Source organism: Bos mutus, chromosome 5 (genome assembly GCF_027580195.1).
Source record: "Bos mutus isolate GX-2022 chromosome 5, NWIPB_WYAK_1.1, whole genome shotgun sequence".
Classification (NCBI taxonomy): Eukaryota; Metazoa; Chordata; class Mammalia; order Artiodactyla; family Bovidae; genus Bos; species Bos mutus.
The window spans coordinates 45,109,790-45,136,768 of record NC_091621.1 but is presented as its reverse complement, the minus strand read 5'-3'; the positions used below and the strand labels follow the sequence as shown (position 1 = coordinate 45,136,768).

General features: G+C 47.5%; 1 protein-coding gene across 2 annotated transcripts; it reads left to right on the top strand.

The window, feature by feature from the left end:
* The first annotated feature begins 8,795 nt into the window (after positions 1 to 8,795).
* On the top strand, positions 8,796 to 20,895 carry LOC102269495 (keratin, type II cytoskeletal 72). 2 transcript variants are annotated; one of them, XM_005906997.3, is made up of 9 exons: positions 8,796 to 9,257; positions 11,455 to 11,669; positions 14,310 to 14,370; positions 14,710 to 14,805; positions 15,577 to 15,741; positions 16,327 to 16,452; positions 18,947 to 19,167; positions 19,803 to 19,837; positions 20,587 to 20,895. In XM_005906997.3, exons 1-9 carry the CDS (start codon positions 8,796 to 8,798, stop codon positions 20,778 to 20,780), a joined length of 1,575 nt encoding a protein of 524 aa, XP_005907059.1. In that variant the 3' UTR covers positions 20,781 to 20,895. The 2 variants fall into 2 exon arrangements, with proteins under 2 accessions (XP_005907059.1, XP_005907060.1); XM_005906998.3 differs by lacking the exon at positions 16,327 to 16,452.
* Positions 20,896 to 26,979: the final 6,084 nt, after the last annotated feature.

Here is a 26,979-nt window from a genome sequence, read left to right as displayed (position 1 = left end):
AGTTAAGCTAAAATGAGGCAATATGAAGATGTTCTGTGCAATTTCTGGCACAAAGTTCATGCTTAGTAAATGTTAAGTGGAAACAGAATCTTGTTCTTGATCTTTGTGATTCAAACCATAATGAGCTCACTGAAAGGTGTTTCATTTCAGTTCAGTTCAGTTCAGTTCAGTCGCTCAGTCGTGTCCAACTCTCTGCGATCCCATGAATCACAACATGCCAGGCCTCGCTGTCCATTACCATCTCCCAGAGTTCACTCAAACTCACGTCTATCAAGTCAGTGATGCCATTCAGCCATCTCATCCTCTGTCATCCCCTTTTCCTCCTGCCCCCAACCTCTCCCAGCATCAGAGGGAGGGAGTTCCCAGAGTTTTCCAATGAATCAACTCTTCACATGAGGTGGCCAAAGTACTGGAGTTTCAGCTTTAGCATCATTCCTTCCAAAGAATACCCAGGGCTGATCTCCTTTAGAATGGACTGGTTGGATCTCCTTGCAGTCCAAGGGACTCTCAAGAGTCTTCTCCAACACCACAGTTCAAAAGCATCAATTCTTCGGTGCTCAGCCTTCTTCACGGTCCAACTCTCACATCCATACATGACCACTAGAAAAACCATAGCCTTGACTAGACGGACCTTTGTTGGCAAAGTAATGTCTCTGCTTTTGAATATGCTATCTAGGTTGGTCATAACTTTTCTTCCAAGGAGTAAGTGTCTTTTAATTTCATTGCTGCAGTCACCATCTGTAGTGATTTTGGAGCCCCCCAAAATAAAGTCTGACACTGTTTCCACTGTTTCCCCATCTATTTCCCATGCTGCTGGTAAAGCAATTAACAAAATCTAAACTTTAAAGAAACCATCTTATAAACTATATGCAGTTTATTGATTGCCCAAAGGAGAACTGGCTGGCTGAATAACTAGTCACAGGGAAGACACTCTTGGGGCCAGTAAAGAAAGGTGGTCAAGTCAAGGAATCTTTAGGAAGTAGCTATCACATGCCTGGCATGAGTTAGTGTTGGGGATATAGTGATATAGAAAAAGGCCCATGCTCCATTAAATAAGTCCTGGTTGCCCATTATATATAAAGTACTTTGTTATAAATGGGGGCTGTTCTCGGCAATTAAATAGGTTTTCCCTCTCCTCATGTCAAGAGAAACAAAATGAATATACATATACAGCAAAAAGGTCTATGTCAAGAACAGATAATGTCAGCAAAACAGATATATATAAATATATATATCCATTTCCATCTGTCTATCATCCTCAGTTCAGTTCAGTTGCTCAGTTGTGTCCGACTCTTTGAGACCCCATGGACTGCAGCACACCAGGCTTCCCTGTCCATCACCAACTCCTGGAGCTTGCTCAAATTCATGACCATTGAGTCGGTGATGCCATCCAACCATCTCATCCTCTCCTCTTGCCTTCAATCTTTCCCAGAATCAGGGTATTTCCCAATGAGTCAGTTCTTTGCATCTATCATTCTAGTTGTTGATTAATCTGACAAAACGAAAGGGTTGGAGAATTATAACTAGATCTCAAACAAAATGATTATGTCTTCTTTCAAAAAGCTTGGAGTGCATATGTAAATGTATCCTCTTGTACTGTCAAAGAAGCAAGGCAATGGCATTTCCAGGCTATGACTTGATCTCTAGGTATATATCTAAATATTATCACTACATATTCTCAAATAGGAAAAAAAAAAGTTTTCATTTAAATGAAATATATACAACTTTTTTCATTTCTAATGTGAAAAAGAAAATCACTTTATCATAAAAGATGGGAATAAAGTCAACAAAAAATTATTTGGGGAAAAGAAAAAGAAAAGGGTCCAAACTCTTAATGAGGGTCTTCCTAGTGGTGTTAGTGGTAAAGAAACCATCTGCCAATGCAGGAGACATAAGAGACGCAGGTTCAATCCCTGGGTTGGGAAGATCCCCTGGAGGAGGAAATGGCAAACCACTCTAGTATTCTTGCCTGGAGAAACCCCATGGACAGAGGAACCTGGCAGGCTACAGTCCATAGGGTCGCAAATAGCTGGGCACGACTGAAGCGATTTAGCATGAACTTTTAATGAAGATGTAACCACAAAAAAAAATGTAACCCAGGAGGGATATGGGCAACATAAGAAATCAGAGGCAGCACAGAGGAGAGTGGGAACTTCAGGGAGGTCAGGAGAGGCTGGCAGAGGCGGCATCACCTATGGAGTTTTGAGAGGATGGAGCTTACTAGGCAGACAAGAAGAAGTGGGCATTGTACCCAGGGGCACTAGATGGTATAAGCAGGTCACGGTTGCCCGAGTGTGAAGAGGAAGGCTGAAGAGGTTCTGAAGGTGGAGAGGGAGGGGGCAGTGGCACCTGAAGCTGAGGAGGCGGGCAGCAGCCACATCAGAGAGGCCCTATGTCTGCTAAGGAGCTGGGATTTCATTCTGTAGAGCTCGTGGGAGAAGCCTAGATCTTGGGTGCCAGATAGACCCAACTGAGGGCCTCCTCCACCACTCACTCTGTGACTTCTGTCCCATGAGTCTCCATTTCCTCAGGTGTAAAAAGGGGTTAATAATAGTAGTTCCCTCGTAAAGTTGTCATGAGAATTACAGTTAATGAGAGAATGTAGGAGAATTCTTTAATTTAGTGACTACCACATAGTATGTGTTCCATAAATGGTTGTTAATAAATCACTGTTACTATTATAGCTCTTACTATTACTAGGATACACTCTGCTTTCAAGAAGCTTAAGTGAGAGGAAAAGTAGAGAAGGTCTAATAACGATAAGACATTTCACTAACAGGAACTAAGGATAAAGAGTATTGTCTATTAAGAGAGATTTCTATCACTTAACTTCTATGCTTGGATTCAGGTAATTAACACTGACTGCCCCCGTGGGAAAACCTTGAAGTCTCAGTGGTTTAACTTAACATGAAAAGGGCTCATTTCTCATTCCCAGTCTAAGGCATCTCATCTATATGGTTGTGACAGTGGATGTCTCAGGAGCCAAGCCTCTTGTGTTTTGTAGCCCTGTCACTTGGAACACCCGGTTTCCAGAGTTACTAGGGTAGGAGAAAAGAGAGATTCAAGAAGTATGCAGGCTGCTGACTGCCTCACTCTAGGAATGACACACTTTAATGCCACTCGCACTCAACTGGCCACCATGGCCCCAATCTCCAGCCAAATCCCAAAGGAGGCTGGGAAATGGGGAGGAGCCAAGGGCACTTGGTAGGCACTGGCAGTCCTCGGTACAACCTTCCTCAATGTAGGGACAGCCATCAGTTCCCACCAGAAGGTAACTCCATTGAGTGGTGTTGGGGTGATGCTGGCATCTGCCCTCCAGTCCACATAAACAACTTCCCTTTGGTTTTGACAGTGTAACTGGAGACATGTTGCTATCAACCAGATCAGTCTGCACATTATATTTATTACACTTAGATCTCCTTCAGGTTTTTAAGGAGATACTGTAAATTTGTTTGGACTTGGAAATTTGTCTACTTAATAGTGGACTAGAGAAGACTTGTTCAGTATTTCTTAAAGTATATTCCTTAAAACCCTGATTCCTATATTTGGTCAAGGAGAGGGGCTCTGTGACCTAAAAAAAGGTTTGGAAAGCCTTGAGTTTTTTATTATAACAGTACTTTATTTCTGATACTGGAATCAGCATTCTACTTTCTTCTCCAAATTTTTTTGGGGAAAAAAACAACACTCATACTAATAGTGGGAAGGGGGAGGGGAAATATTGGGGTAGGAGGTACAAACTTTCAGGTGTAGGGTAGACTCAAGGATATATTGTATAATGGGGGAAGATAGCCAGTGTTCTGTAATAATTGAAAATGTTAAGTAAAATTTTTTAAAAACTCACTTACAAAAATTATATATAGCTTTTATTATGCTGAGGTATGTTCATTCTATTCCCGCTTTCTGGAGGGTTGTTTTTTTTTTTATCATAAATGAATGTTGAATTTTGTCAAAGGCTTTCTCTGCATCTATTGAGATAATCATATGGTTTTTATTTTTCAATTTGTTAATGTGGTATATTACATCGATTGATTTGCATATATTGAAGAATCCTTGCATCCCTGGGATAAAGCCCATTTGGTCATGATGTATGATCTTTTTAATATGTTGTTGGATTCTGTTTGCTAGAATTTTAAAGGAATTTGCATCTATGTTCATCAGTGATATTGGCCTGTAGTTTTCTTTTTTTGTGGCATCTTTGTCAGGTTTTGGTATTAGGGTGATGGTGGCCTCATAGAATGAGTTTGGAAGTTTACCTTATGCAATTTTCTGGAAGAGTTTGAGTAGGATAGGTGTTAGCTCTTCTCTAAATTTTTGGTAGAATTCAGCTGTGAAGACATCTGGACCTGGGCTTTTATTTGCTGGAAGATTTCTGATTACAGTTTCAATTTCCGTGCTTGTGATGGGTCTGTTAAGATTTTCTAGTTCTTCCTGGTTCAGTTTTGGAAAGTTGCACTTTTCTAAGAATTTGTCCATTTCTTCCAAGTTGTCCATTTTATTGTCATATAGTTGCTGATAGTAGTCTCTTATGATCCTTTGTATTTCTGTGTTGTCTGTTGTGATCTGGTCAATGGAACAAAATACAAAGCCCAGAGATAAATCCACACACCTATGGACACCTTCTCTTTGACAAAGGAGGCAAGAATATACAATGGGGAAAAGACAATCTCTTTAACAAGTGGTACAGGGAAAATTGGTTAACCACTTGTAAAAGAATGAAACTAGAACACTTTCTAACACCATACACAAAAATAAACTCAAAATGGATTAAAGATCTAAACGTAAGACTAGAAACTATAAAACTCCTAGAGGAGAACATAGGCAAAACACTCTCCGACATAAATCACAACAGGATCCTCTATGACCCACCTCCAAGAATATTGGAAATAAAAGCAAAAATAAACAAATGGGACCTAGTTAAACTTAAAAGCTTCTGCACAACAAAGGAAACTATAAGCAAGGTGAAAAGACAGACTTCAGAATGGGAGAAAATAATAGCAAACGAAGCAACTGACACACAACTAATCTCAAAAATATATAAGCAACTCCTGCAGCTCAATTCCAAAAAAATAAATGACCCAATCAAAAAATGGGCCAAAGAACTAAATAGACATTTCTCCAAAGAAGACATACAGATGGCTAACAAACACATGAAAAGATGCTCAACATCACTCATTATCAGAGAAATACAAATCAAAACCACTATGAGGTACCATTTCACGCCAGTCAGAATGGCTGCAATCCAAAAATCTACAAGCAATAAATGCTGGAGAGGGTGTGGAGAAAAAGTAACCCTCTTATAATGTTGGTGGGAATGCAAACTAGTACAGCCACTATGGAGAACAGTGTGGAGAGTCCTTAAAAAACTGGAAATAGAACTGCCTTATGACCCAGCAATCCCACTGCTGGGCATACACACTGAGGAAACCAGAAGGGAAAGAGGTACGTGTACCCCAATGTTCATCGCAGCACTGTTTATAATAGCCAGGACATGGAAGCAACCTAGATGTCCATCAGCAGATGAATGGATAAGAAAGCTGTGGTACATATACACAATGGAGTAACTCAGCCATTAAAAAGAATACATTTGAATCAGTTCTAATGAGGTGGATGAAACTGGAGCCTATTATACAGAGTGAAATAAGCCAGAAAGAAAAACACCAATACAGTATACTAACGCATGTATATGGAATTTAGAAAGATGGTAACGATAACCCTGTATGCGAAACAGCAAAAGAGACACAGATGTATAGAACAGTCTTTTGGACTCTGTGGGAGAGGGAGAGGGTGGGATGATTTGGGAGAATGGCATTGAAACATGTATATATCATATGTGAAACGAATCGCCAGTCCAGGTCAATGCAGGATACAGGGTGCTCGGGGCTGGTGCACTGGGATGACCCAGAGGGACGGTACGGGGAGGGAGGTGGGAGGGGACTTCAGAATGGGGGACATGTGTACACCTATCGCAGATTCATGTCAATATACGGCAAAACCAATACAATATTGTAAAGTAATTAGTCTCCAATTAAAAAAATTTTATATTAAAAATTATATGCTTATATTAGAAAATTCAAAAATATTAAAAAGTATAAGAAAAAGAATTAGAATTTCACTTCCCAGTCACCATGCGAGAAAGCACTGAGTGTTGCTCACTCTGGTGTAGCAGGAGCACTAAGTGTTTTAAGTGATCCTGCAATAAGATGCTTCCTTAACTCTTTTTTTTTCAACCCAGCAATGAATCCACCCCTACAGTTTTTTTCTACATGATATCTATTAATTTCCTTAGAACTAGTGTTCTGGGGCAAAAGAGACCCACTGGCAAATCCTTGCTTAAACAGTTTCGTCCACGTTAGACTGCTGACCTCTAGTTTCAGAGGGTGCTATTTCTGGCCCCATCCAGCAATCCAGGGGTTGCTGTCTCTCAGAACTAGTGGCAGAGTTGGTCACAGGGCCTGAGGTGACACAGCAAGCTGCCGTCAGGGGCAATGAGAACCCTGCTTATCAGGCTTCAGCCACATTTCGACCTGCCCACGTCCTCACATATCTGATGTCTCTGAAGCCTGGATGTGTCACTTTTGCCTTTTCATAATCTCTAAGGTGAGCCTGAGGGTTGAGGAGTTCTTGATTCATCCAGCCAGTTGACCCTTCACTGGAGGATAAGAAAAGGTCATTTACCTGTTCCCTTACCTGTTCCTGCCTAGGGGTGGCCAACACCTACCTCTGGGCAGAAATGGCTTGGTCTCAGATGGCTAAGTGTCTCAGCTTCTTAGAAGGTGTCCAAGAAAAGGGAGACTTCAAAGGTTCCTTTTGAAAGCCAGGGGCGCAGACACACTGGCATTCTGGTAGCAGGTACCCCATGTGAGCTGTTCACACTCTTGGAGTGTGTTCACTCGGTCCATTCTCTGCACCAGGCTCTATGTAAGTTACAATTCTATGTAAGTTTTTCCTGCTTCAATTTAAAACCTTTTTTTAAACTCAGTGACCAGAACTTATAAACTAATTTTTGTGTTCATAGGGGGAAAAAAAAAACAAAAACAACCACTGGCTAAAATCATGGGGCAGAGGGAGAAATCTCATTTTCATGAGATTGTGGAAAGCACAATCCTGAGTTTCTTGAATGGCCTAATGATCACCCAGTCACACTGATGTCCTCCCCTTTCTGGAGAGAATGGACTATAGCATCTCCTCTTAGGTAGCAAAGAGAGCCCACCTCTTGCCCTCCAGAACACCACAGACTCCTCTATCTGTTTATCTGTGGCTGGCGCCACCTTCCAGCACTCACCACTGTCCCCAGAGCCTTGTTCCCTGTGGGGTAAACACCTTGGCTGTTATTATGTTCTGTGATTGGTTCAGTGGAGGCTGTGTCAGTCATCTACCCCCAGGCACTATCTGGCTGGCCCATTAGGGTCCCAAGGGAAGCTGAGGCTCCACCGAAGAGTAGAAGACACAACACGAGCTTTGTCCTGACCTCCAGTCTATTTCACATTTGTCCTGAGTATCTCTGATACCAAGGCCTTGGCTGAACTCAGGGGAGCAGGGAGGGAAGGACCTTAATCCAGAGGGACCTGTCAATCTGATGGAGGAATGGGATAGAGTTCTAGGACTCAGACAGACTGAGCTATAAGAGTGATGAGACAGAACCCCCTGGATGCCAGAGGAGCAGGAAGGAACTGTTTCTCACGGAAGAGAAGAATTGAAGGCAACTCCAGTTGGAAAAAAGGAAGTTGAGTTAGATTGAAGAAAGATGCTCCTGAGCTTACATGGAATCAGGTTCTAGAACTGAATTCTTAATTTCAGACTCGGGGAGTCGTCCTTGGGCTCTCCTGACCTGTTCCTGAGAGTCCATCACGTGTTGATCCAGAATCAGAGATGTCAGGGCAGCAAATGTCCTGACCAAAGTTTCCTTGATTGGAGGAATGGTCCTCTTCTACTATTAAAAACAAAACATAAAACTCAAACAAACAAACCAAAGACAAAACAAATCAAAAACCTCCAAACCAAACCAAACAACAATGAAACAACCCCTAAACCTAAGGAAAGGCCGTCTTCCTAAAGTTCTCCCGTGCCATCTCCCCAGGCCGCCTTCTTCCCTCCATCCTAGATAACATCTCCCCAACTCGTGTTCCAGAAATGCTTTTCTGGAGAAAGCTTTTAGCTCTGGCCCCAAAACCATCTGTCAGCACTTGTGACCAGAGCTCTCACTAGCCTTGTTTGTCACCGTGTCTGGTCTCCCAGATTGAGAAGTCCCTTCAGACAGATCAGAAGTTTCTACCCTTGGAACTTCCTTCTGGGCAGAGAGCAGGGGACAGACTAAGGAGGACTCTCTGGAATATTCTTGACCTTGTTCATGTCCTTCTGAAGCAGAACCAGCCTGGACATCTGTTACCCTATTACCCTGGTCCCTCCTCTACTCAAAGAGGCCAGACCCACTGAGAACTTCCACTGGAGATCTGGGCAGGGATAACCCCAGTGATTGCAGGGCAGTGAGGGGAGATAAGGCAGCCAAATTACTATAATGCAGGAGATAAGCAGAGCAAATGCAGGGTTCCGGACCATTTTATAGGGAATTCATGGGGAGTTCAGGGTGGAAGAGACAAAAATCTCAGAAGGGAGATGGCAATTTCATAAATGGAGAACCAAGAGGCCCTAGGTGGCCTGAAAGATATTCATGAACTACATATTAGGCTGACTCCAGCCGGCCCAGCCCTCTGACTATTTAAGGACTGAGCAGGGACAGAAAGCCCAGCTGCTCTGCGCCTGTCCACCCAGCAACCCCTGACCTCCACCTCTCAGCCATGAGCCGCCAGTTAAACCTCTACCCCGGTGGGGAGCGCCTGGCCTTCAGCGGCTGCTCTGCCATCATCTCCAGTCGGGTCAGCAGCAGCACCGCCTCATTCCGGGCCAGCGGCATCAAGGGCACGGCCACCTTCGGTAGCAGAAGCCTCTTCAACTGTGGGGGCGGCAGGCGCCCGGCCCTGAGCTCCGCGGCCGGGAGGGGTGGCTCCGCGCTGGGTTCCTGCGCGGCCACGGGTGGTGGCCGCCGGGGAGGCTTCGTGGGCACTGTCTTCGGCAGCGCGGGGCTGGGGCCCGCGTGTCCATCCGTGTGCCCTCCGGGCGGCATCCCTCAGGTCACTGTCAACAAAAGCCTCCTGTCCCCCCTCAACGTGGAGCTGGACCCAGAGATCCAGAAAGTGCGCACCCAGGAGCGGGAGCAGATCAAGGCTCTGAACAACAAGTTCGCCTCCTTCATTGACAAGGTTGGTGCTGGAGCGTCTACCGGTCCATGCCTTGATGACCAATGTACATGCGGGTCTCACTCTGCCCCTGCCACTGGCGTGGGAACTTGGGCAAGTTAGTTATGCTCTCCAAACTTCCCTTGCCTCTTGTGTAAAATGGGCACAAGAGTAGCTCTAACCCCATAAGGTTATAATGAGGATGAACTGGATGTTTCTGAGGTGCTTAAAACAGTGTCTGGCATACCTTCACCCCACCTCCCCCTTAAAGAGGAGCTTCATTCCTTCCTTGCAGGAAAAGACTCAGGAAAGGGAGGATGGTGTCAGGGGCAGGAGATGCATAATGGGCCCCCTGAGGGCTCTCACTACCAAACAGAGAGATGGGTTTGCAGTTCCAGGACAGGGGGTGTCCCAGGACAGGATGGCTGGTGGGTGAGAAAGACCTGGAAGGTGGGAAGTGGGATAAGGATGTAAACTAGGAAGGTTTTTGGAGGAGGTGAGAGGAAAGGGCTAGAACAGTGAAGGTGCTGAGGGGAGAAGGTTTGGAAGGAGGGCATGTCAAATTATGTGTGTGTATGTTGTGTAGGTGTGTGTATGTCCAGAAATTGGGGCAACAGAGAAGATGGCTCTGGAGTCATAGGCAGTGATCCTGCTGAATGGGAGGAGACAAAGAATGGGCTTCTCTCGTCTCCACCTGGAAAGATCTAGACCATGAGGGATATGATACTAATAATAGCTGACACTCCTCAGTGCCTGGTGCTGACCCAAGTGGTTCTCATTTATCAACCCGTGATTCAGTGATCACTCTATCTTGCAGAAGCTCAAATTAAGATAGAGGGAAGCTAAGAAATGTGCCAGGGTAATAGAAGAGGCAGCGACAGTAGCCTATGTCCCTCCCAACTGTACTTGGGAAGAGGAAGTGAAGTATTGGAGGACAGAGGGCAGTGGAAGAAATAACTAAAAAGATTGGTAAGAAGAGGAATGTTGGCATAGCAGAGGCCTGACGTTATTCAGTACAAAAATGAGAAACCTTCCGTCAAGTATGAATAGATTTGTAAAGATGTGATTGTTGTTCAGTTGCTCAGTTGTGTCGGACTCTTTGCGACCCCATGGACTGCAGCACACCAGGCTTCCCTGTCCTTCACTATCTCCCAGAGTTTGCTCAAACTCATGTCCATTGAGTCAGTGATGCTATCTAACCATCTCATCTTCTGTCATCCCCTTCTCCTGTCCTCAATCTTTCCCAGCATCAGGATCTTTTCCAATAAGTTGGTTCTTTGCAACAGGTGGCCAAAATATTTGAACTTCAGCATCAGTTCTTTCAATGAATCTTCAGGGTTGATTTCCTTTAGGATTGACTGATTTGATTTCCTTGCTGTCCAAGGGACTGTCAAGAGTCTTTTCCAAAAAAAAAAAAAGTCTTTTCCAACACCACAATTTGAAAGCATCAATTCTTTGGCATTCAGTCTTCTTTATGGTCCAGCTCTCACATCTGTACATGGCTATTGGAAGAAGCATAGCTTTGACTATACATACCTTTGTTGGCAAAGTGATGTCTCTGCTTTTTAATATGCTGTCTAGGTTTGTCATAGCTTTTCTTCCAAAGAGCAAGCGTCTTAATTTTGTGGCTGCAGTCACTGTCTGCAGTGGTTTTGGAGTCCAAGAAAATAAAATCTGTCACTGCTTCCATTCCCCTCCACCCCATCTATTTGCCATGAAGTGATGGAACCGGATGCTATGATCTTACTTTTTTGAATGTTGAGTTTAAAGATGCGACAATCTGCTTCCAAAACCAATGAAAGAAACAAACCAGGAGCAATTTAGACTGCATATAAGAAAGAACATGCAAATTACCAGAGTGACTTTCCAGTGCCATTCCCCAGTCACTATTTCTTCCTGCTTCTCATTTCCCTTCACTCCAAAAACACCAGCATTTATAGCAAAAGATGCTGCCTTAACCACATGGTAAGTCATGGTGGCAGATGATAGACAGCATTGCTTACACCCACTTCCTGATTTCATTTAAAACTGAATCCTGTTTCTTGTCTTAGAGACAAGATGGGCGTGTCCCTCTGGCTGAATCCACTCTCTGAGGAACCTTGCTCTTTCCTGACTCCCACTGCAGGATGACACCTTCTGATTTCTGGGGCCCTGTCCTCACTCTTGAGAGGCAAGAACACTTGGGGGGGATTTGGGGGCTATGACCACCTTTGGTTTCCAGGTGAGGTTCCTGGAGCAGCAGAACCAGGTGCTGGGGACCAAGTGGGAGTTGCTGCAGCAGCTGGACCTGAACAACTGTAAGAACAACCTGGAGCCCATCCTCGAGGGCTACACCAGCAACCTGCGGAAGCAGCTGGAGACGCTGTCGGGGGACCGGGTGAGGCTGGACTCGGAGCTGAGGAGCATGCGTGATGTGGTAGAGGAATACAAGAAGAGGTGAGTGGAGAGGTGGATTAACACCGCTCGAAGGTCTTGATTGTAGATGAGGTTGTGATTTGGAGCCAGCAATTTTGTCTTCTTGAATCCTGTGCTGATATCATTACTACTCTTTCTTGTAAGGGAGGGAGAGAGATCTAGACAGGATGAAATGGAGGAAGAGAAAAGATCTACCCAAAATGGTGCTCCAAATTGCCCAGGAGATGATGTGCTCATTTTAAACATTGGAAATGGAAGAATGTGGGGTGGAGGGGGAGAGAATTGTCTCAAAACCAGATGAACAACCCAAATGGCTTTGTAGCTCCTCCTGAGTGAGGTTTTCTATAGGAGTTGCCAGGACTCCTATAGAAGGAGACATCCTTCCAATCTCAGAACACATCTTAAAGCTAAGCAAAAATGAGTTTTTAAGAGTTTGTTTTTTTTTTTTATGGTGAGGCATCTCCATGCTGCTGAATCCCACTATTAAAGAGAACAGTTGAGAGTGTGCTTGGATGGGAGATGGTTTCTCCTTCTAAGTTCAACCTATGAGGAGAGAGAGTGATGCCCCATGCCTGGTGTGATCTGATATTTTGGTGTTTTGCTTCCAGGTGTTAGGATTTTTGGGGATAAGTGATTTCTTCCACAAGGTGGTGAAGATGGTTGGAACTGGGCTTTTTTTCTTGGTTCACTTGTGATCTGCCCATCCATCTCTACTGAAGTCCCCCTGAAGTGGAACTCTGGCCTGAGCTCTGTATGGAGGCCCTGAAGGTGGCGGTGATGTAGTCCTGGCCTTCTGAAAGCACACAGATTGTGGGGACAGGCTTAAAGAACACCTCCAGAGAGCCCCCTCTTTAAATATGTGTACACGCTCAAATACAGTTTCCAAAATTTTGGTTCATTTAATTTATAGAGAGCATCTACCATCTAGCTTAATTGGAAATCTAGCTTTCGTTGTCAAACCAGAGAAATAAGAGTTGCTTTCTATCAGAAGAAGTGTGGCTTCATATCTAAAATCGAATCAAAATATAAACATTCACTGAGGACTATTTTAAAATCCACTCAGCAACAAACTAAGGGTGACATCTTGTACGGTAGGTTATTGAAAACATTAAAGATGAAAAGAATGCAGATTTAACATAATTAATACATCTATATTCTAAAACAAGATAAATCCATGTGTACTTTGTCATGGTTTAACTTTTAATTATACATTTTAATCTGTTTTTAAAAGTTATATGTTATTTATTAAGTCCATAGTAATGTAAAATGCAGTTTTTCTTTATAAACGTTGTATGTGTATATTGAAGTCTGATATTCAATTTTTAGAAGTAAATGATGAGAAGTTATTTATAATACAGGAATGTCATCAATTCTGGTAGCCCATGAGTTTGATCATGAGATCAAACTCTCCCAATGTATTTTATGAAGTAGAAAGATATAAGGTGCTAAAAGCTAATTGGTCTTCAATTAGCATATACTTTTATTTTTGTTAATAGGATGGATATAATGTGATAACATGTAAGATAATATGAGATAAAATTGCGATGGAAACAAGTATTTCATAGTATAACTTGATAGAAAGGAGTTTTTCAATTATCTTTTGAATAAAACACATAGAATCTGAGATAAATCATATAAGCTATTTCCTGTGTTTTACCCAGTGCAACTAGAAAAATCTGGCAGTCTCAGAAAATGCTCCACTGTTTAAATACTTTAAATAGCCCACTTCACTAACCTGTACTACTTCAGCCTTCCAACACAACTTAATTTTCTTGGCAGCCAGTGCCATGGCTTAGGAAGTAAAAAGCTGAAAAGAATTGCTCAAGTTAACGTGTATGAAAAATAGCCCTTTTGGGGGCACAGATCATTTCTTTCCAATGCTCTGTTTTGTTTGCTCTTGCAAATATCCTGTATTATGTTCTTTAAAGAATCTTTTTATTCTTTTTAAACAAAAGGTCGCATGGATAGGAGGCAAGGCAAGAGGGGAAGAGGGAATGTGAGACCCCAGCCCCACACCCCTTCCCCACCTACCCCTTTTCTGCTTATATATTTATACTCTATCTATAAGCCCCTGGGGGAAGATGACATGTTCTTTGATAATAGTAAGGGATGGAATAGTGAGATCTTTAAGTGAAATGATCGGTGCTCTTGACCCTCCAAGCTACAATATGTGTGATGAGAATATCTCACCCCCATCCAAACACCCTATTTCCAAGACCTTGCTTCACCTGTGTAAGAAACAGGCATAACTTACAGAGTGAAGGTGGGAATAGCATTTTTTTTTTTGGTGCCTGGGAGGTTTCTCCCCTGGCTAGGGCTCATACCAAGGTGCCAGCTGGTGGGGAGGGGGTGACTTTCGGCTGTCACGATGAAGGTGGGACAGCAGAACGTGCATGATGTCTCCATCACAGATGCATTCCCAAGTAGATACATTTTAGGGTAGCCTGACCATGAGCGAAGGAGCTGCACATTGTTTCCTTTAAAGCTGTCCTTGTCACACCCGCTTTGAGAAGGCTCTCCGTGCCCTGGGGGAACGTACAGTGCAGGTTGTGGGTCACTGCCTTGCAGCTTTTGGCACAGAGGCGATTGCTCACTGCTCAGTGAGCATTTGCAGAATGGAACTGTCCCACTGGTGACGCTCCTTTCTCTTGCCCCATGCAGGTATGAGGTGGAGATTAACAGACGCACAGCTGCTGAGAATGAGTTTGTGATGCTCAAGAAGGTAAGAGGCAGGTGGGGAGGGCGGGAAGAAGCCGGGGGGCTCCCTAGGCGCCTGGCATGAGGATGTTTGTAGGATGAGGAAAGGCCCTTAGGGGTCACTTAGTCTCTAGCAGAGATGGCTAGGATTCTAATGTCCCACTCATCTCTTCAAGCCCCTTGCCCGGGCAGTGTGCTGCTTCCAGAAGCTTTCAACTTTAGATCCAGGTGCAGCCGTGGCCTTGCACAGGGATCGGGCCCTCCCTGTGAAGCATGGCGGAAGGGGACAGAGCAGGGAATCTGGGGCTCCTTGTGGCAGGAGGGAGGGCAGGGGGAGAGACAGGTCCCTCTCTGTGTTCCCCAGGACGTGGATGCTGCCTACATGAACAAGGTCGAGCTCCAGGCCAAGGTGGACTCCTTGACAGATGAGATCAAGTTCTTGAAGTGCCTCTATGAAGGGGTAAGGACCCTGCTGAGCTCTCTGGTGTGGTCTGTTCCTCTTGCAAGTGGTTTCTGGCCCTTGGCCTGGATAGTCACATGACCAAAGGTTGGCAGAGAGGCCTTTTGACCTCTGTACTGACCCACATTGTCAGTACAGCTGCCATTTGCTGAGGCCCTACTATGTGCTGAGCAGTGGGGGTAGGCTTTGAGGAGACCGTGATGGAGGAGAAATGATTCCTGTCCTCTAGGAATCCATAGTCCGGTAGGGAAAACAGCATGTAAATGAGCTTTGGGAGAGCAGTGGAATGGTGAATTCTGCCTGAGGTGTCAGTGAAAGTTCCAGGAGAAAGGTGAGCAAGATTCCCGTGGGTGCAGGGAAGGGCATGGACTCCAGCCTGAAGGAGCAGAATGAGGGGAGACCTGGAGCTGGAGTTGTGCTAAAGTATGAGGGGCCCAGAGTAGTGGGGGCTCATTGGTGACTCTAGAGGACCGAGTGCCACATAAGGAGGTCAGACTGATCCATGGTGGCTGTTGGGGCAGAGAGGGTGGGTAGGGTGGGAGGAGTCCTGCGTGTGTGATGGAGAGGGCAGTCCCATGCTGGGTGGAAAGCTCCATGTTTTCATCTCACACCCACAGGCCTGAGCACTGCAGGCCTCTGCTGAAGACAGAGCTCATGTGCCGAGGAGGGGCAGGAAGGGGAAGCAGGGGGTTTGCTGGAGAGGATGAAGAAAAGGGACCCCCCCACCTTGGGAAACCTTTAACTGAGTCCCCTCCCCTAACTGTCCTCCAGGAGATCGCTCAGCTCCAGTCCCACATCAGTGACACATCCGTCATCCTATCCATGGACAACAACCGCGACCTAGACCTGGACAGCATCATCGCCCAGGTCCGCGCCCAGTACGAGGAGATCGCCCTGAAGAGCAAGGCCGAGGCCGAGGCGCTGTACCAGACCAAGGTGAGCTGAGGCCCAGAGACCACAGCTACCACCCTGGCATCATGCGTGCACGTGTGTACTTGTGTGTGCGTGCACGTGTGTTGGGGCTGGGCAGAGACTTCCTGCTTCTTGGAGTTGGGCCTTGTGGAAGTGCCTTCCTGTGGTCCAGAGAGATCCACCACAGTCTTGGCAGGTGTTGGGGGCCGTGTGTAGGCTTAGCCCTTCCCCAGCCAAGGCCCTTGCTGACAGCTGAGGCCACCTCAGTCACAGCTTCAATGAGATTCTGACGCCGTTTCTGTGGACAATCCACTATCTCAGCTTTCCTTCTGTTTCCAACTTTGTCAAAACGAGGACAGGAAATTCAGACTCCATCAGGGCTCTCATGTTTGAGAAACCGAGGATCCTGTTGAGCTGGGGCTGGGCCTTCCTATCCAGAAGGAAAGGGTTGTCTTTCTCCCCCTCCCTCTCCCTTCTTCCCTCCTCCTCTTGTGTCTGTGCTGCTTAGATAAAGAGAATGGTGCCCCATCACTCTCCCTCTCCTCCAACACCGTAAGGGCTGAATTCTCAACTGTCCTGTGCTCTTCATCTCTTGTCCCCCAATCTCAGATCCAGGAGCTGCAAGCCACAGCAGGCCAGCATGGGGATGACCTCAAACTCACTAAAGCTGAGATCTCAGATCTCAACCGGATGATCCAGAGGATCCGCTCAGAGATTGGGAACGTGAAGAAGCAGGTGGGTTCTATGAAAGGAGTCAGCTGACAGCACTCATCGGTTTGAGACCAATTATGGTTTGGTACAGTCAGTATGAGAGCAGTTGTACCAGACTATACAAATGAGAAGAGCATCCTGCCCTTCCCAGCACGGTGAGGATCTTGCACCAATCTGTATGAGGCTCACTATTTAAAAGGGTAAAACACGGTCTCTCAGGAGAGAACAGTAGGAATCCATATGGAAAGATGTAGCATCCTTTGTTGGGCATCACACTCCCTAAGTGCTGCAGGGCTTCCAAGGGGCTCTGGATGAATGGGGACCTGAGTGAGGCTTCCTGTAGGAGGGGGATTACCTTGGGATGGAAGGCAGAAAGGAGAGGAAAGGGGGTCTGGTGAAGGAACTCACAGGAGCAGTGGATGTGAGGTGGGCATGTGTGCTAGAAGGAAAGACACCCACCCTGAGCAGAAGGTCCATGATGGGTGGGTGGCAGGGACCAGGACACCCTAGGTAGGAATGGGTGGATTATGGGCAGTCTTCAAAGAGGGCAGTGGACCTTAGACCCAGTGCAATTGGTGAAAGGGTTTGGAAATTTCCCAGGATGAGTCCGTGCCAGAGGAAGGAGAGCCAGCAGTGCATTTTAGAAGTGGAGAAGGAAGACCGCCAACCCCCCCTGACCCCCGCCACACACACCCCCAACACTAGTCTTGGCACAGGGCTCTGCTCAGGTTTGCCCTTTCCTGTGGCTGTCTGTGGGGGGCACTACACTGAACGCAGCCCATAGGAACACAATACAGGGCCACGCTTGTGATTCCAAAGCAAGCAAACTCATGAATCTCCCAAAGTTTGTGGAGTTTGGTGCAAGGATTTAAGGTCTCAGCTTCCTGGACAAGTCAAGTTCCCTATCTCCTTCCCTCCTCTGTCTTGCTTGTGCACGTACATGTGTGCACACACACACACACCCCTCCTCCAGCAGTGGAAAGAAGAGAGACTAATTAAGAACCTATGATGTTTGTATTTAATCAAATTCTGCATAAATGAAAGAAAAACACAAGGTGTGTGAAGCTACATTTGGTACCCAATTACTCTATTTATCTGATAAAATGCTCTGTGTACCTGTTTAGGCAAACTTATTACCAGAAAGTGACATTTGTGATGAAAAGGCCACCGTGCTTTGGAGGTCAGGGGAGATGTCCTCCTCGGGGAGCCAGTGGAGGTCACTGTTGATGCTTGGTCCCCAAGATGGCTCCTCTTGAGGGCTCTCAGCCAAGGTGCTTTCCTGCCTTTTGACCTCTCCACCAAAGAAGCCCACATTTAAACATGCAGACTCTGCGTCCAGTGGCTCCAGAATGCAGCTGCTAATTGTTTCAAAGGAACCAACATTTCAGGTCCTCCTTTCAACTCATGCCACATTCACAAGACCCAAGCTTCTGGAGTCCCCCAGGTTCACCTGCAGGATCTCGGTCAGTGAGAAAGAACAGAGGACAGTTTGGTGGAATTCGAGTTGTAGAGTTTATTGCATCCTCCCAAATAATCAGGTCTCCACAGTCCTGAGGATAGTGGTGCTTTTCCCTGGTTCAGTAGCTGGGTCCTAGGTTCTCCTGCTGAGGCTGTGAACACTCACCCGAAATACAGTGGATGCTTGTACTGCTGGGGGCCTGCCTGGCTGAGGAGGGTAGCGCCACCTGGACAGCAGTGAAAAATTCCATTTGGCCTCAGGACCAGCTGCTGTCCTTGGGGTGAAGCAACTTTGACTCCAGAAGAAGGGGACAGATCCTTAGATCCCACCAAAGCCTAACCCAGGGACTGGCAAACACTTGTGCTCATGACTGAAAGGCCCAAGACACCCCCTCCATCTGCCCAGCTTCCCCTGGATGCAGCACTGAGGCCCACCTGCAGTTTGCTTCTGCAGGTAACACCTAAAAGTGAAGTTTGTGAACTAGTAACACCTGTTAGTTATGCAAAAGTATTATTGGAAGCTGTTGCCTTGTAGCATGAGTCTCTGCAATTTGGGAGGCCAGATCCTCTGTGGGATAGGTTTATTGGATAGACATTTTATTAATAGGAACTTGATTGGTCCCTATTTTTTTCACTATTTACAGTATCTCCCAAGATACTTTTACACTATGGGGTAGAATTAAGGCCAGTGACCCAGAGACTTTTTAGGGTTGGTAGACTTTTTAAGGTTGGCAGAACAGCCGATGTTATACACTAGGAGGGAGACGATGGAGCCATGTGCCCATCTGGCCACTTTCTCAATCAATACCTTTCCCCTCCTCTCTCCCAAGATAAGGGCACTCCACCTTTACATGCCATGGCATGAGCTGGACTAAACTGTGCCTGGAGTTGGGGGGAAGGACAGATTCTAGACATCACCTCTAGTGATGTTCACAAAATGGGAAAACCAGAACGACCTCAAAGCATTTACCATCAATCAGGATCAAAAGAAGGGAGGTCTTCTGAGCAGGATCTCAGAGCTATGTTCTGACCCAAAGCACTGAATCCATTTGGCCCTCAGTGCTCCAACCTGGAGATGGCCATCGCCGATGCTGAGCAGCGGGGCGACTGTGCCCTGAAGGACGCCCGGGCCAAGCTGGATGAGCTGGACGCCGCCCTTCTCCAGGCCAAGGAGGAACTGGCCAGGATGATGCGTGAGTACCAGGAGCTGATGAGCACCAAGCTAGCCCTGGACATGGAGATCGCCACCTACCGCAAGCTGCTGGAGGGCGAGGAGTGCAGGTGAGGGGGAGGATGTCTTTTGTTTGGAGCATTATCTCTGTGCTTTAGTAGGAAGGTAGAGGGCAAACAGTTTGGTTTTGTTCAGGTCCTACTGAGGTGAAACTCTATTAAAATGGTTTTGACATGGTGCGGTAGGAAAGACCAGAGTTAGACAGCAGGAAGGACAGGACTGTAAACATCCCAAACAGGTGGCACAGGAGGAATCGAAGACATTGAGAAATAGAGCATCCCTGGCCCTTCATGATTCATTCTTGAGGCTAGTGGGAGGGGCGAGACAGTCTCCAAAAGTCACCCAGGTTCAAGGTTGCTCTGGCAAAGCCTGAGGCCCAGTGAGGATGTGAGCTCACTCCTCTTAATTGTCTCAGACCAAAGGCATAACTATTTGGAAGCAGGAGCACAATTATCCCACACATCAGATAATCCCAAAGCCACTTTGATGGGGAGGCTGACTCCCTGCAGCAGACTTTTCATCTTAGTTCTCTGTTTCTTGAGAGGTCCCACTCGGGTGTTTGGGAAGAAAGAAGGCTGGGCTGGAGTGGAAGGCATGTCTGAGAGGAGAGGCTGATTCACAGAGGGATCTTCCTGGATCAAAGAGGTTTAGGGAGGTTTATCTGATTTTTTCTCTCCCTCTGCAGGATGTCTGGTGAATATCCAAATTCCGTGAGCATCTGTGAGTATCTGCAGTACCTAGCTCTGCCCTTGGTCACCTACCAGAAGTCAAAGCCCCTCTATTTTCATGACACCAAAGAAAAGTTAGAATAACAATAACAGAGTGGGTTAAGGGGAGACTTAGGGGCACAAAGAGGGAGCTGGATTTAGTAATGAAGGAGAAAAACAGTATTGTGAAATACTATTTTAATACAGGTTATACAAAAGTATAACTTGTAGAGAGATCAAATGATATCCAACAGTGAATGATGCTTAATGACTACATTCCATTTCTTTGAGGCCAGTCCATAAGAGAGGTACTGGACTGAAGTAAGAAGGAATGAGAGGAGCCTGACTGGCTGAATGATGAAAAAAGCAGAAATAACCTCCAGCAGGTTTAAAAGCTAGAGAGAACGCAGGGTTCTAGTGTAGGGTACTCCCAGCAGCCGCTGTCTTTAGCAGAAGCATCAGAAGGCCTCCTTGAAGTGCCTTTCTTCATCTAGTCCTATCCAGACAGAAATTCACTGATAAAATCTGCTAGTGCTTACAGTCTGACATTGATAGATCAACATAGACTAATTAGGAAAAGATCAAATACATGGGGTCAAGTACATGAAAAATGACCAGTGCTGATGAAAATCTCTTAATAAACTAAAAATAGACAATGGAGAATGTGTCTCCATGTGAAGCCACCCAAGGGGAGAGAACTAAGGGAATGATCAGGATGTCCCAGGAGGCTGAATGAACTGGGCCTTTTCTTGCTGATTGCAGCTGTCATCAGCAACACCAGCACCGGGGCAGGAGGCACTGGCTTCAGCATGGGCTTCGGTGCCTTGAGCAGCTACAGCTATAAATCCTCAGCGGTGGATGTCAAAACCAAAGGCAGCTGTGGAGGCAGCGAGCTTAAGGATGCTCCTGCCAAAACCTCAGGCAGTAGCTGTGCAACCAAAAAGGCCTCGAGATGAAGGGTGGATGAAGGCTGGCTCACGAGCAGAGAGCTGCAAACCTCACCCATCTCACCATGTCCTCATCTCCTCTTCTGGGTCCCCTTCCCAAGTCAGGAAGTGCTTCCTCCATAACCACAGCCTTGGTCCCATCCCTGCTCCTTGTTCCCAGTGGGGTGATGCTCTGATGCAGGGCGTCCAGCCATGGGCTCTCTCAGTGTCCTCCTTGGGCACCTTTCTCTGGGTCACTGCCCTGTATGCAGAGATTACACACATCCCCAGGATGCTTCTCTGTGACCAGAGGCAAGCCCCTCTGTCCTTGTACCTTTCTGGGTCTTCACAGTCAAGGGGTTCTCATTGTCCTCTGATTGGGGTCATGCCCACTTCTCTGCTTCTCTGCAATAAATGGTCAATAGCATCTGATTCTCAGTGTTGAATCTGTTGCCCGGCATACTGACATCTGAGTTGCCCCATCCAACTTCTCTTGGTCCAGCTCCTGCTTCCCTCTGGGTCCCTGGTCTGATATGGATCTTTGCCATCTGGTCCTGGCCAGGCAGGCATTGGTTGAGAGTTGCTCTTTGTACACAGCAGAGATTTGTTACAGATTTGCCTCTGGGCAGGCTTGGGTCTTCCTGGGCACCTGGGCACTTACTCCCGGTAGGCCACACAATGGCCCTGTGAGATGGGAACAGTTGCCCCCCATACAAAGACGCTCAGGCTGCTGTGATCAAGGAGCTGAGTCACCCCAGGACTCTCAGGTGTCTGAGTTTCAGCGCAGCTTCCTGCTCCGCCTCTCAAAAGCTCCCACAGTGTCCCTACAACTGTCTCTTGTTGTCAGAGAGTCATTCCTTCTTCTTTCTTTCCTCCTCAGTCTCTTGCCAACCCACCTCCTATCTTGCTCTCCCACACCAGCCTTGCTTTCCTCTTCTTCCGGCTGATTCTTTTCCATCCTCAAGTTTGAGGCCAGCACGCCCACCTGCCTGTGTATGCCTCTGTGTCTACTGTGTCCATGTAGCAGTGGCTCACGAGCTTTGGTGAGTCTGGCATCGTCAGGCACAGGGAATGCAGGAGTCAGCAAACCAGCACATAGAGCCTGTCCTTGGGTAGTTCACAGTCTGGTGGGGAGAGTAAAAGTCAGCAGCTAACAAACACACGATATGTCAGGCAGTGATGATTTCTGTGAAGAAAAATTAAATGGAGTAAGAAGAGTGTTCTTTGACACATGTGTATGTTTCTGTAAGAATGTTTGCTTTCTCAGAAGCAGTTGACACAGTCTCCTTGAACAAGGTGCTGAAGAGCAGAGTCCTCCAGGGCAAGGCCACCTGCCAACGATGAACCTTGTTTGAGGGTGACCTTCAGGGTGCCTGTGTCCCCTTCTCCCCCTCATCATTCCCCAGCCTCATACTCCAGTCTTTCTTCCTGGCAGCCAGGACTTTTCACACCTCAGGACCTTGGCAAATATAACTTCCAATCTCGAGTACCCATGCCCCATCTGCTGAAAGCCTGCCCATGCTTGGTGGTCCAGCTGAATTGCCACCTCCTATGGGCATGCATTTTCTGGTCCCTCCATGTGGACTCCATCAAGTCATAAAAGCATAAATGAGACAGAACATTGGGGTTTGTGGCCAATAACTCCTTGAATCCCCCCCACTATTATAGGCCAGCAAACAGAGGCCCAGATGGCTAAGCACTCTGCCCTTGTTCACAGCCCTGATGAGCAGCAGAGTGGGGACCGGGGCCCTGCACATCCATAGCACTGTCCCTGAACCCATATGACAGTTGAGGCTCTATTTTCCTGGTGTCACGTTAGCTGCCCTCATGTCTGTCCCCTCCCCCATTCCTCAGAGCCCCGTGTTCTGTTCTGGGGCCCTCAGTCTGGCTCCTGGTCAGCACTCAGCATAACGTTTGTCACAGGTATGCACGGCTCCATCTCACCCACCTTCACTGGGGAGAAAGAGCTCATGTAACACACGTGTGTCCTGATGATTTGGCATGCAAGTGATGAAACACAATTGTGTTAAAGAGATTTGTGTCTTACATTCATCCATGTGTATGCTATTTATAGAATTTATGAACCAAATTGAGGCATTTCTATTCTGGACATATGTGAAACTGGATCTACAGACAGCAGGCATAAGCCAGGACTGTGTCAGGCATATGCTATCTTACGTCTGGCGTCCTGGCGAGCGTCATATGTTTTGGCTCCAAATCCTGGCTCTTCTAATGGCTGATTGTAACTGGGTACAAGATCCTGCCCTTGTAAAATGGGGTTGATACAAGCTGGCTTTTGATGGGTGCTTTCTATACGCCAGGTACTACTCTCAGCACTTTATATCTGGCAACAATGAATTCTCCCAACAACCCAACAGGTATTTTTGCTATAATGTGGATCTCACTCATGATATGCTGAGGCTCAAAGGGTAAAATAATCTACCCAATGTCACACAGAAATGGCAGAGTTGGGGGTCCAGCTCTCAGAGTCCAGTCCATGTTTTCCATGCACAATGCCTCAATACCTGCCAAAGTCCTCACTGGAGAGGAGAGTTGAGCATATGAAAAGGGATAATGCAAGTAATACAGCATCTGGAATACAGTTTGCAGCCAACAGATGTTAGCTGTTACGATAATAATCACTGTTAATGCGTGTTCACAGGGCCTTTGTGTTTACCAGCTGTGCCCTGGTCCATGAGCAGTCAATCCAGAGCAGCACTGTGCCCAGAGACCTGACTCAGGTGGGCTAAGTGCGGGGCCAGGGCAAACACTGGGTCTGTTCATTGACACATGTCCCATTCAGTCACCAACTGCTCATTTCCAAGCAGAAAGAGTAACTCCTTGGTGCTGGTATTTTGTGCCTACACCGCCCTCTGCCATCGGCCCCAGGTACTGCACCTTCCAACGCTGTGACTCTGGAGGAAAGACACTTAAAACCAAGACGGTGTGAGACAACCTTAGTCAGGCTCTGTGCCCACCGCGGAGCTGCCAGCTGGAGGAGATGCTGTTTCGCTCCCTGGCATGCCCAGGCAGGCCCCAGCCTCCGTGTTGCCCAGGCCCTGGCTTCTGTCTCCCCTCCTTCTTTCCCATCCCTCTTTCACACGACTGGGGGGTGGGTAGGGGCTGTGGTAGTGCTGGCATTGCCACAGCCTGAACCTCTTTACATCTAGTCAGAGGATTCGGGACCTTCCGACAGCTCTTCCTCGATGGGCTGATCCAGGAGTCCTGGGAGGGAGAGCTCCCATCTCTCAGCAGTACTGTGCCCTCGCCTCGCCTGTACTGTGTCAGGCTCCCATCCCGGCTGCAAGGGGAACCCTCTGAGACCTCTCACTCCCTAGTGCAAAGGGGCTTGGAGGACGATCTGGGCTTGGAGGCATGGTGAGGCACAGCCAAGGGGCTAAGAGGAAGGAAGGCATCAGAGCTGAACAAAGTCTGGGAAGGCTTCCTGGAGGAGGTGAAGGGGACATGACTTGTTGGAGACCGGGAGTGTCTTAGACTTTTTAAGCCACCGTTGGCAGCTGCTCTGAGGTTTGAGCTGCGCTTTGCCAGCTGCCTCCTGTTTCCCTTCCAGGGCCGCTACCACTCCTGTTTGTAGGACAAGCCCCCTGCTTAAGGCACCATCCCTCAGCCCTTACACTCACGTTTAGCAAGTGCTGCACAGGCCAGCGGAGATGCGGAGGGTCCCCTCTCCTGCAGACCAATTTCCACCACCCTGCCTCTCCCTCCTCACTTGGCGCACATCCACACCACACCACCATGTAGATTCGGTCCTCTTAGAGGTTCATCACTGGAATCCCTCCGTCTTACTTCCAACCCATCCATCCTCTCTCTCAGGGATTCCAGATCCTTCTGGCTGAGACTCCAGATGCAGCCCCAAGTTCTAGATTAAAGCTACTCCCTACTCATTGGACCCAAAAGAATCACAGCTTGGTGGCTGCCGGCTGGAGAGGGATCACCCAGTCTGAGAGGACACACACTGGCAGCCGGCCAGCCAAGAGTTTGTTTCTTTTGCTGCTCATCATTACGACTTGGGCAGCTCAGTCTCCCTGCTCCTGTTTCCTCATGTGCGAAGTGCTCAGTCGCTCAGTCATGTCCATCTTTTTGTGACCCCATGGACTTGCAGCCCACCAGGCTTCTCCGTCCATGGGATTTTTCAGGTAAGAATACTGGAGCGGGTTGCCATTTCCTCCTCTTAGAGGATTGTCTAGATCCAGGGATCAAAACTGCGTCTCCTGCATGTCCTGCATTGCAAGGCAGATTTTTTACCACAGAGCCATCAGGATGGCCTCTCCTCATGTGTGAAGTGAAAAAAATAAGGGTATTTACTTAGTAGGATTGGTGTGAAGATGAAATGCATTAAAATGTCCTCAGCAAGCGCTCAGCCAGTGATCCCCCCATGCCTACACCCCTGGCATGACCGTCAGAGTAGCTTCCAGCTTGATTCCAGTCTCAGGCTGGCAGCTCTTCCCTTATTCTGCTTTGCTCTCCCAGCCGACGTTCTTTTCCAGAAGGTTCTCTCCCACGGCTGACGGTCCCTCTCAGCCCTCTCCTTGGCTCTCTGTTATGATGTGCAGCTCCACTCCTGCTCCCTGCTACCCCTCTGTTCCCTTTCCCTCAAGTGGGAGCCAGTGCGCCCAGTCTTCTGTGTTCCCTGGCCCACGTTGCAGACCACTCACGTCCTGGTACCACCATTATGTCCAGACGTAATATCCCACTTGCTTCAATGTTGGGGGGAACCATGACACTGGGGAGGGGGCTTGGTCTTGAGGCCTCCTTCTCCACGAGGGCAAGTGGATGCAACTCTCTGAAGGGGCTCGGCTGTGGTCTCAGCTCTGGATGGAGGAGCTCACAGGCTGACTCCAGCCTCAGCCCAGCCTGCCTGAGCCTCTAAGTCCGTGGCAGGCTTGTGTCCTGGGGGGTGGAGCTTAGGCCCCTCCTCCCAGCAGTGAGGGGGTTCCCTGTAGCCAGCAGGTAATTCATCCTTTCCACCCAGGCTGATCTCCACTGCGAGGCTAGGGGGTCTCTGCAGCCATAAACATTTTAGGAGTCAGAGTAGGCAGAGAGAGAGAATCAAGAATGAGGAGTCTGTCATGGATCCATAGGGGCTCAGGCCATGCCCGTGCCTCCCTCCGACCCTTCCCCACTCCCTCATTTTCCTCCCTCTCTAGGCTTTGGCTCCTCCCCTCCAGACCAACTCTTCCCTCCCCACCACTCAGGGAGCTAGACAAGCTTCATTTTCTGAAAACACACACTTCTTATTTCTTACACTTCTTTCTGGACATCCTGCTTTCAGATTTTTTTCCCCTTTCGGTTCCCGCTTTGCCTGTGGTCATCCAAGCCCCTTGGTGCTCCTGCCCTGCTGGGTGTTCCTCCCCTTCTCCCACCCTCTCCTAACTCCTGCCCCCAGGCTTAGTTACAATATGGATACAGGGAAGGGGGGAAGGCTATTCCCCCACACCTGAGGCAGGTGCCCCCAGCCCACCATTCCAGCTTCCCACTACTGGATGGGGTGAGAGTGGGCTGCTCCGTCCCGTTTGGATCAGGTTGCGCGAGGCTCCAATGGGAGATAGAGGGCTTGTCATTGGGACAACTGGTTTAATTACAGCCCGCCTTGCAGCCTGTTTGTTTGCTTTGGAAATGGGCAAAGGAAGAGGCGGATCAAGCATCAGACTTCACAGCCATGATGAAAAGATTAAGGCCTTGCCCCCAGCCTGACTGTTCTCTTTCAAAAAAAAGAAGTCACCCCATAAAGGGGTTTGGGGGTTAGAAAAGTACCTTACAAACTTCTTCCAGAAGTGGCTGGGAGTTGCGGGGCAGGGTGGGGCAGTGGGGAGAGGTCTGAGGTAAGGAGATGGATGAAATAATGGAGATACGGGGGCTGGTGGTATTTTGAAAAGAGCAAATGAAAGCCAGCATGTCCTTCCCAGAGCAAGACGGCGCTTGTCTCCACATACCTCAGTGCTTTCGCGCTGAGGAAAGCTCCGGTGATGACTGGGCAGGGGCGGGGGTGGAGTTGTAAAGAGTCCAGAGAGCTTTTCTTTCTAAAAAGAGGACAGAAAGAGAACTAAAGCATGCTTGATGTCCACCTCAGGATCAGGAGTCTCTCCAGCCATAAAAGCCTCAGGAGCCAGAGCAGGAGGAGAAAGAGAATCAAGAATGGGGAGCTTAGTGAGGGATATCCAGGAAGTGTTGAATGCAAAGGACACTCAGGCTGGGAACAGTGAAAACA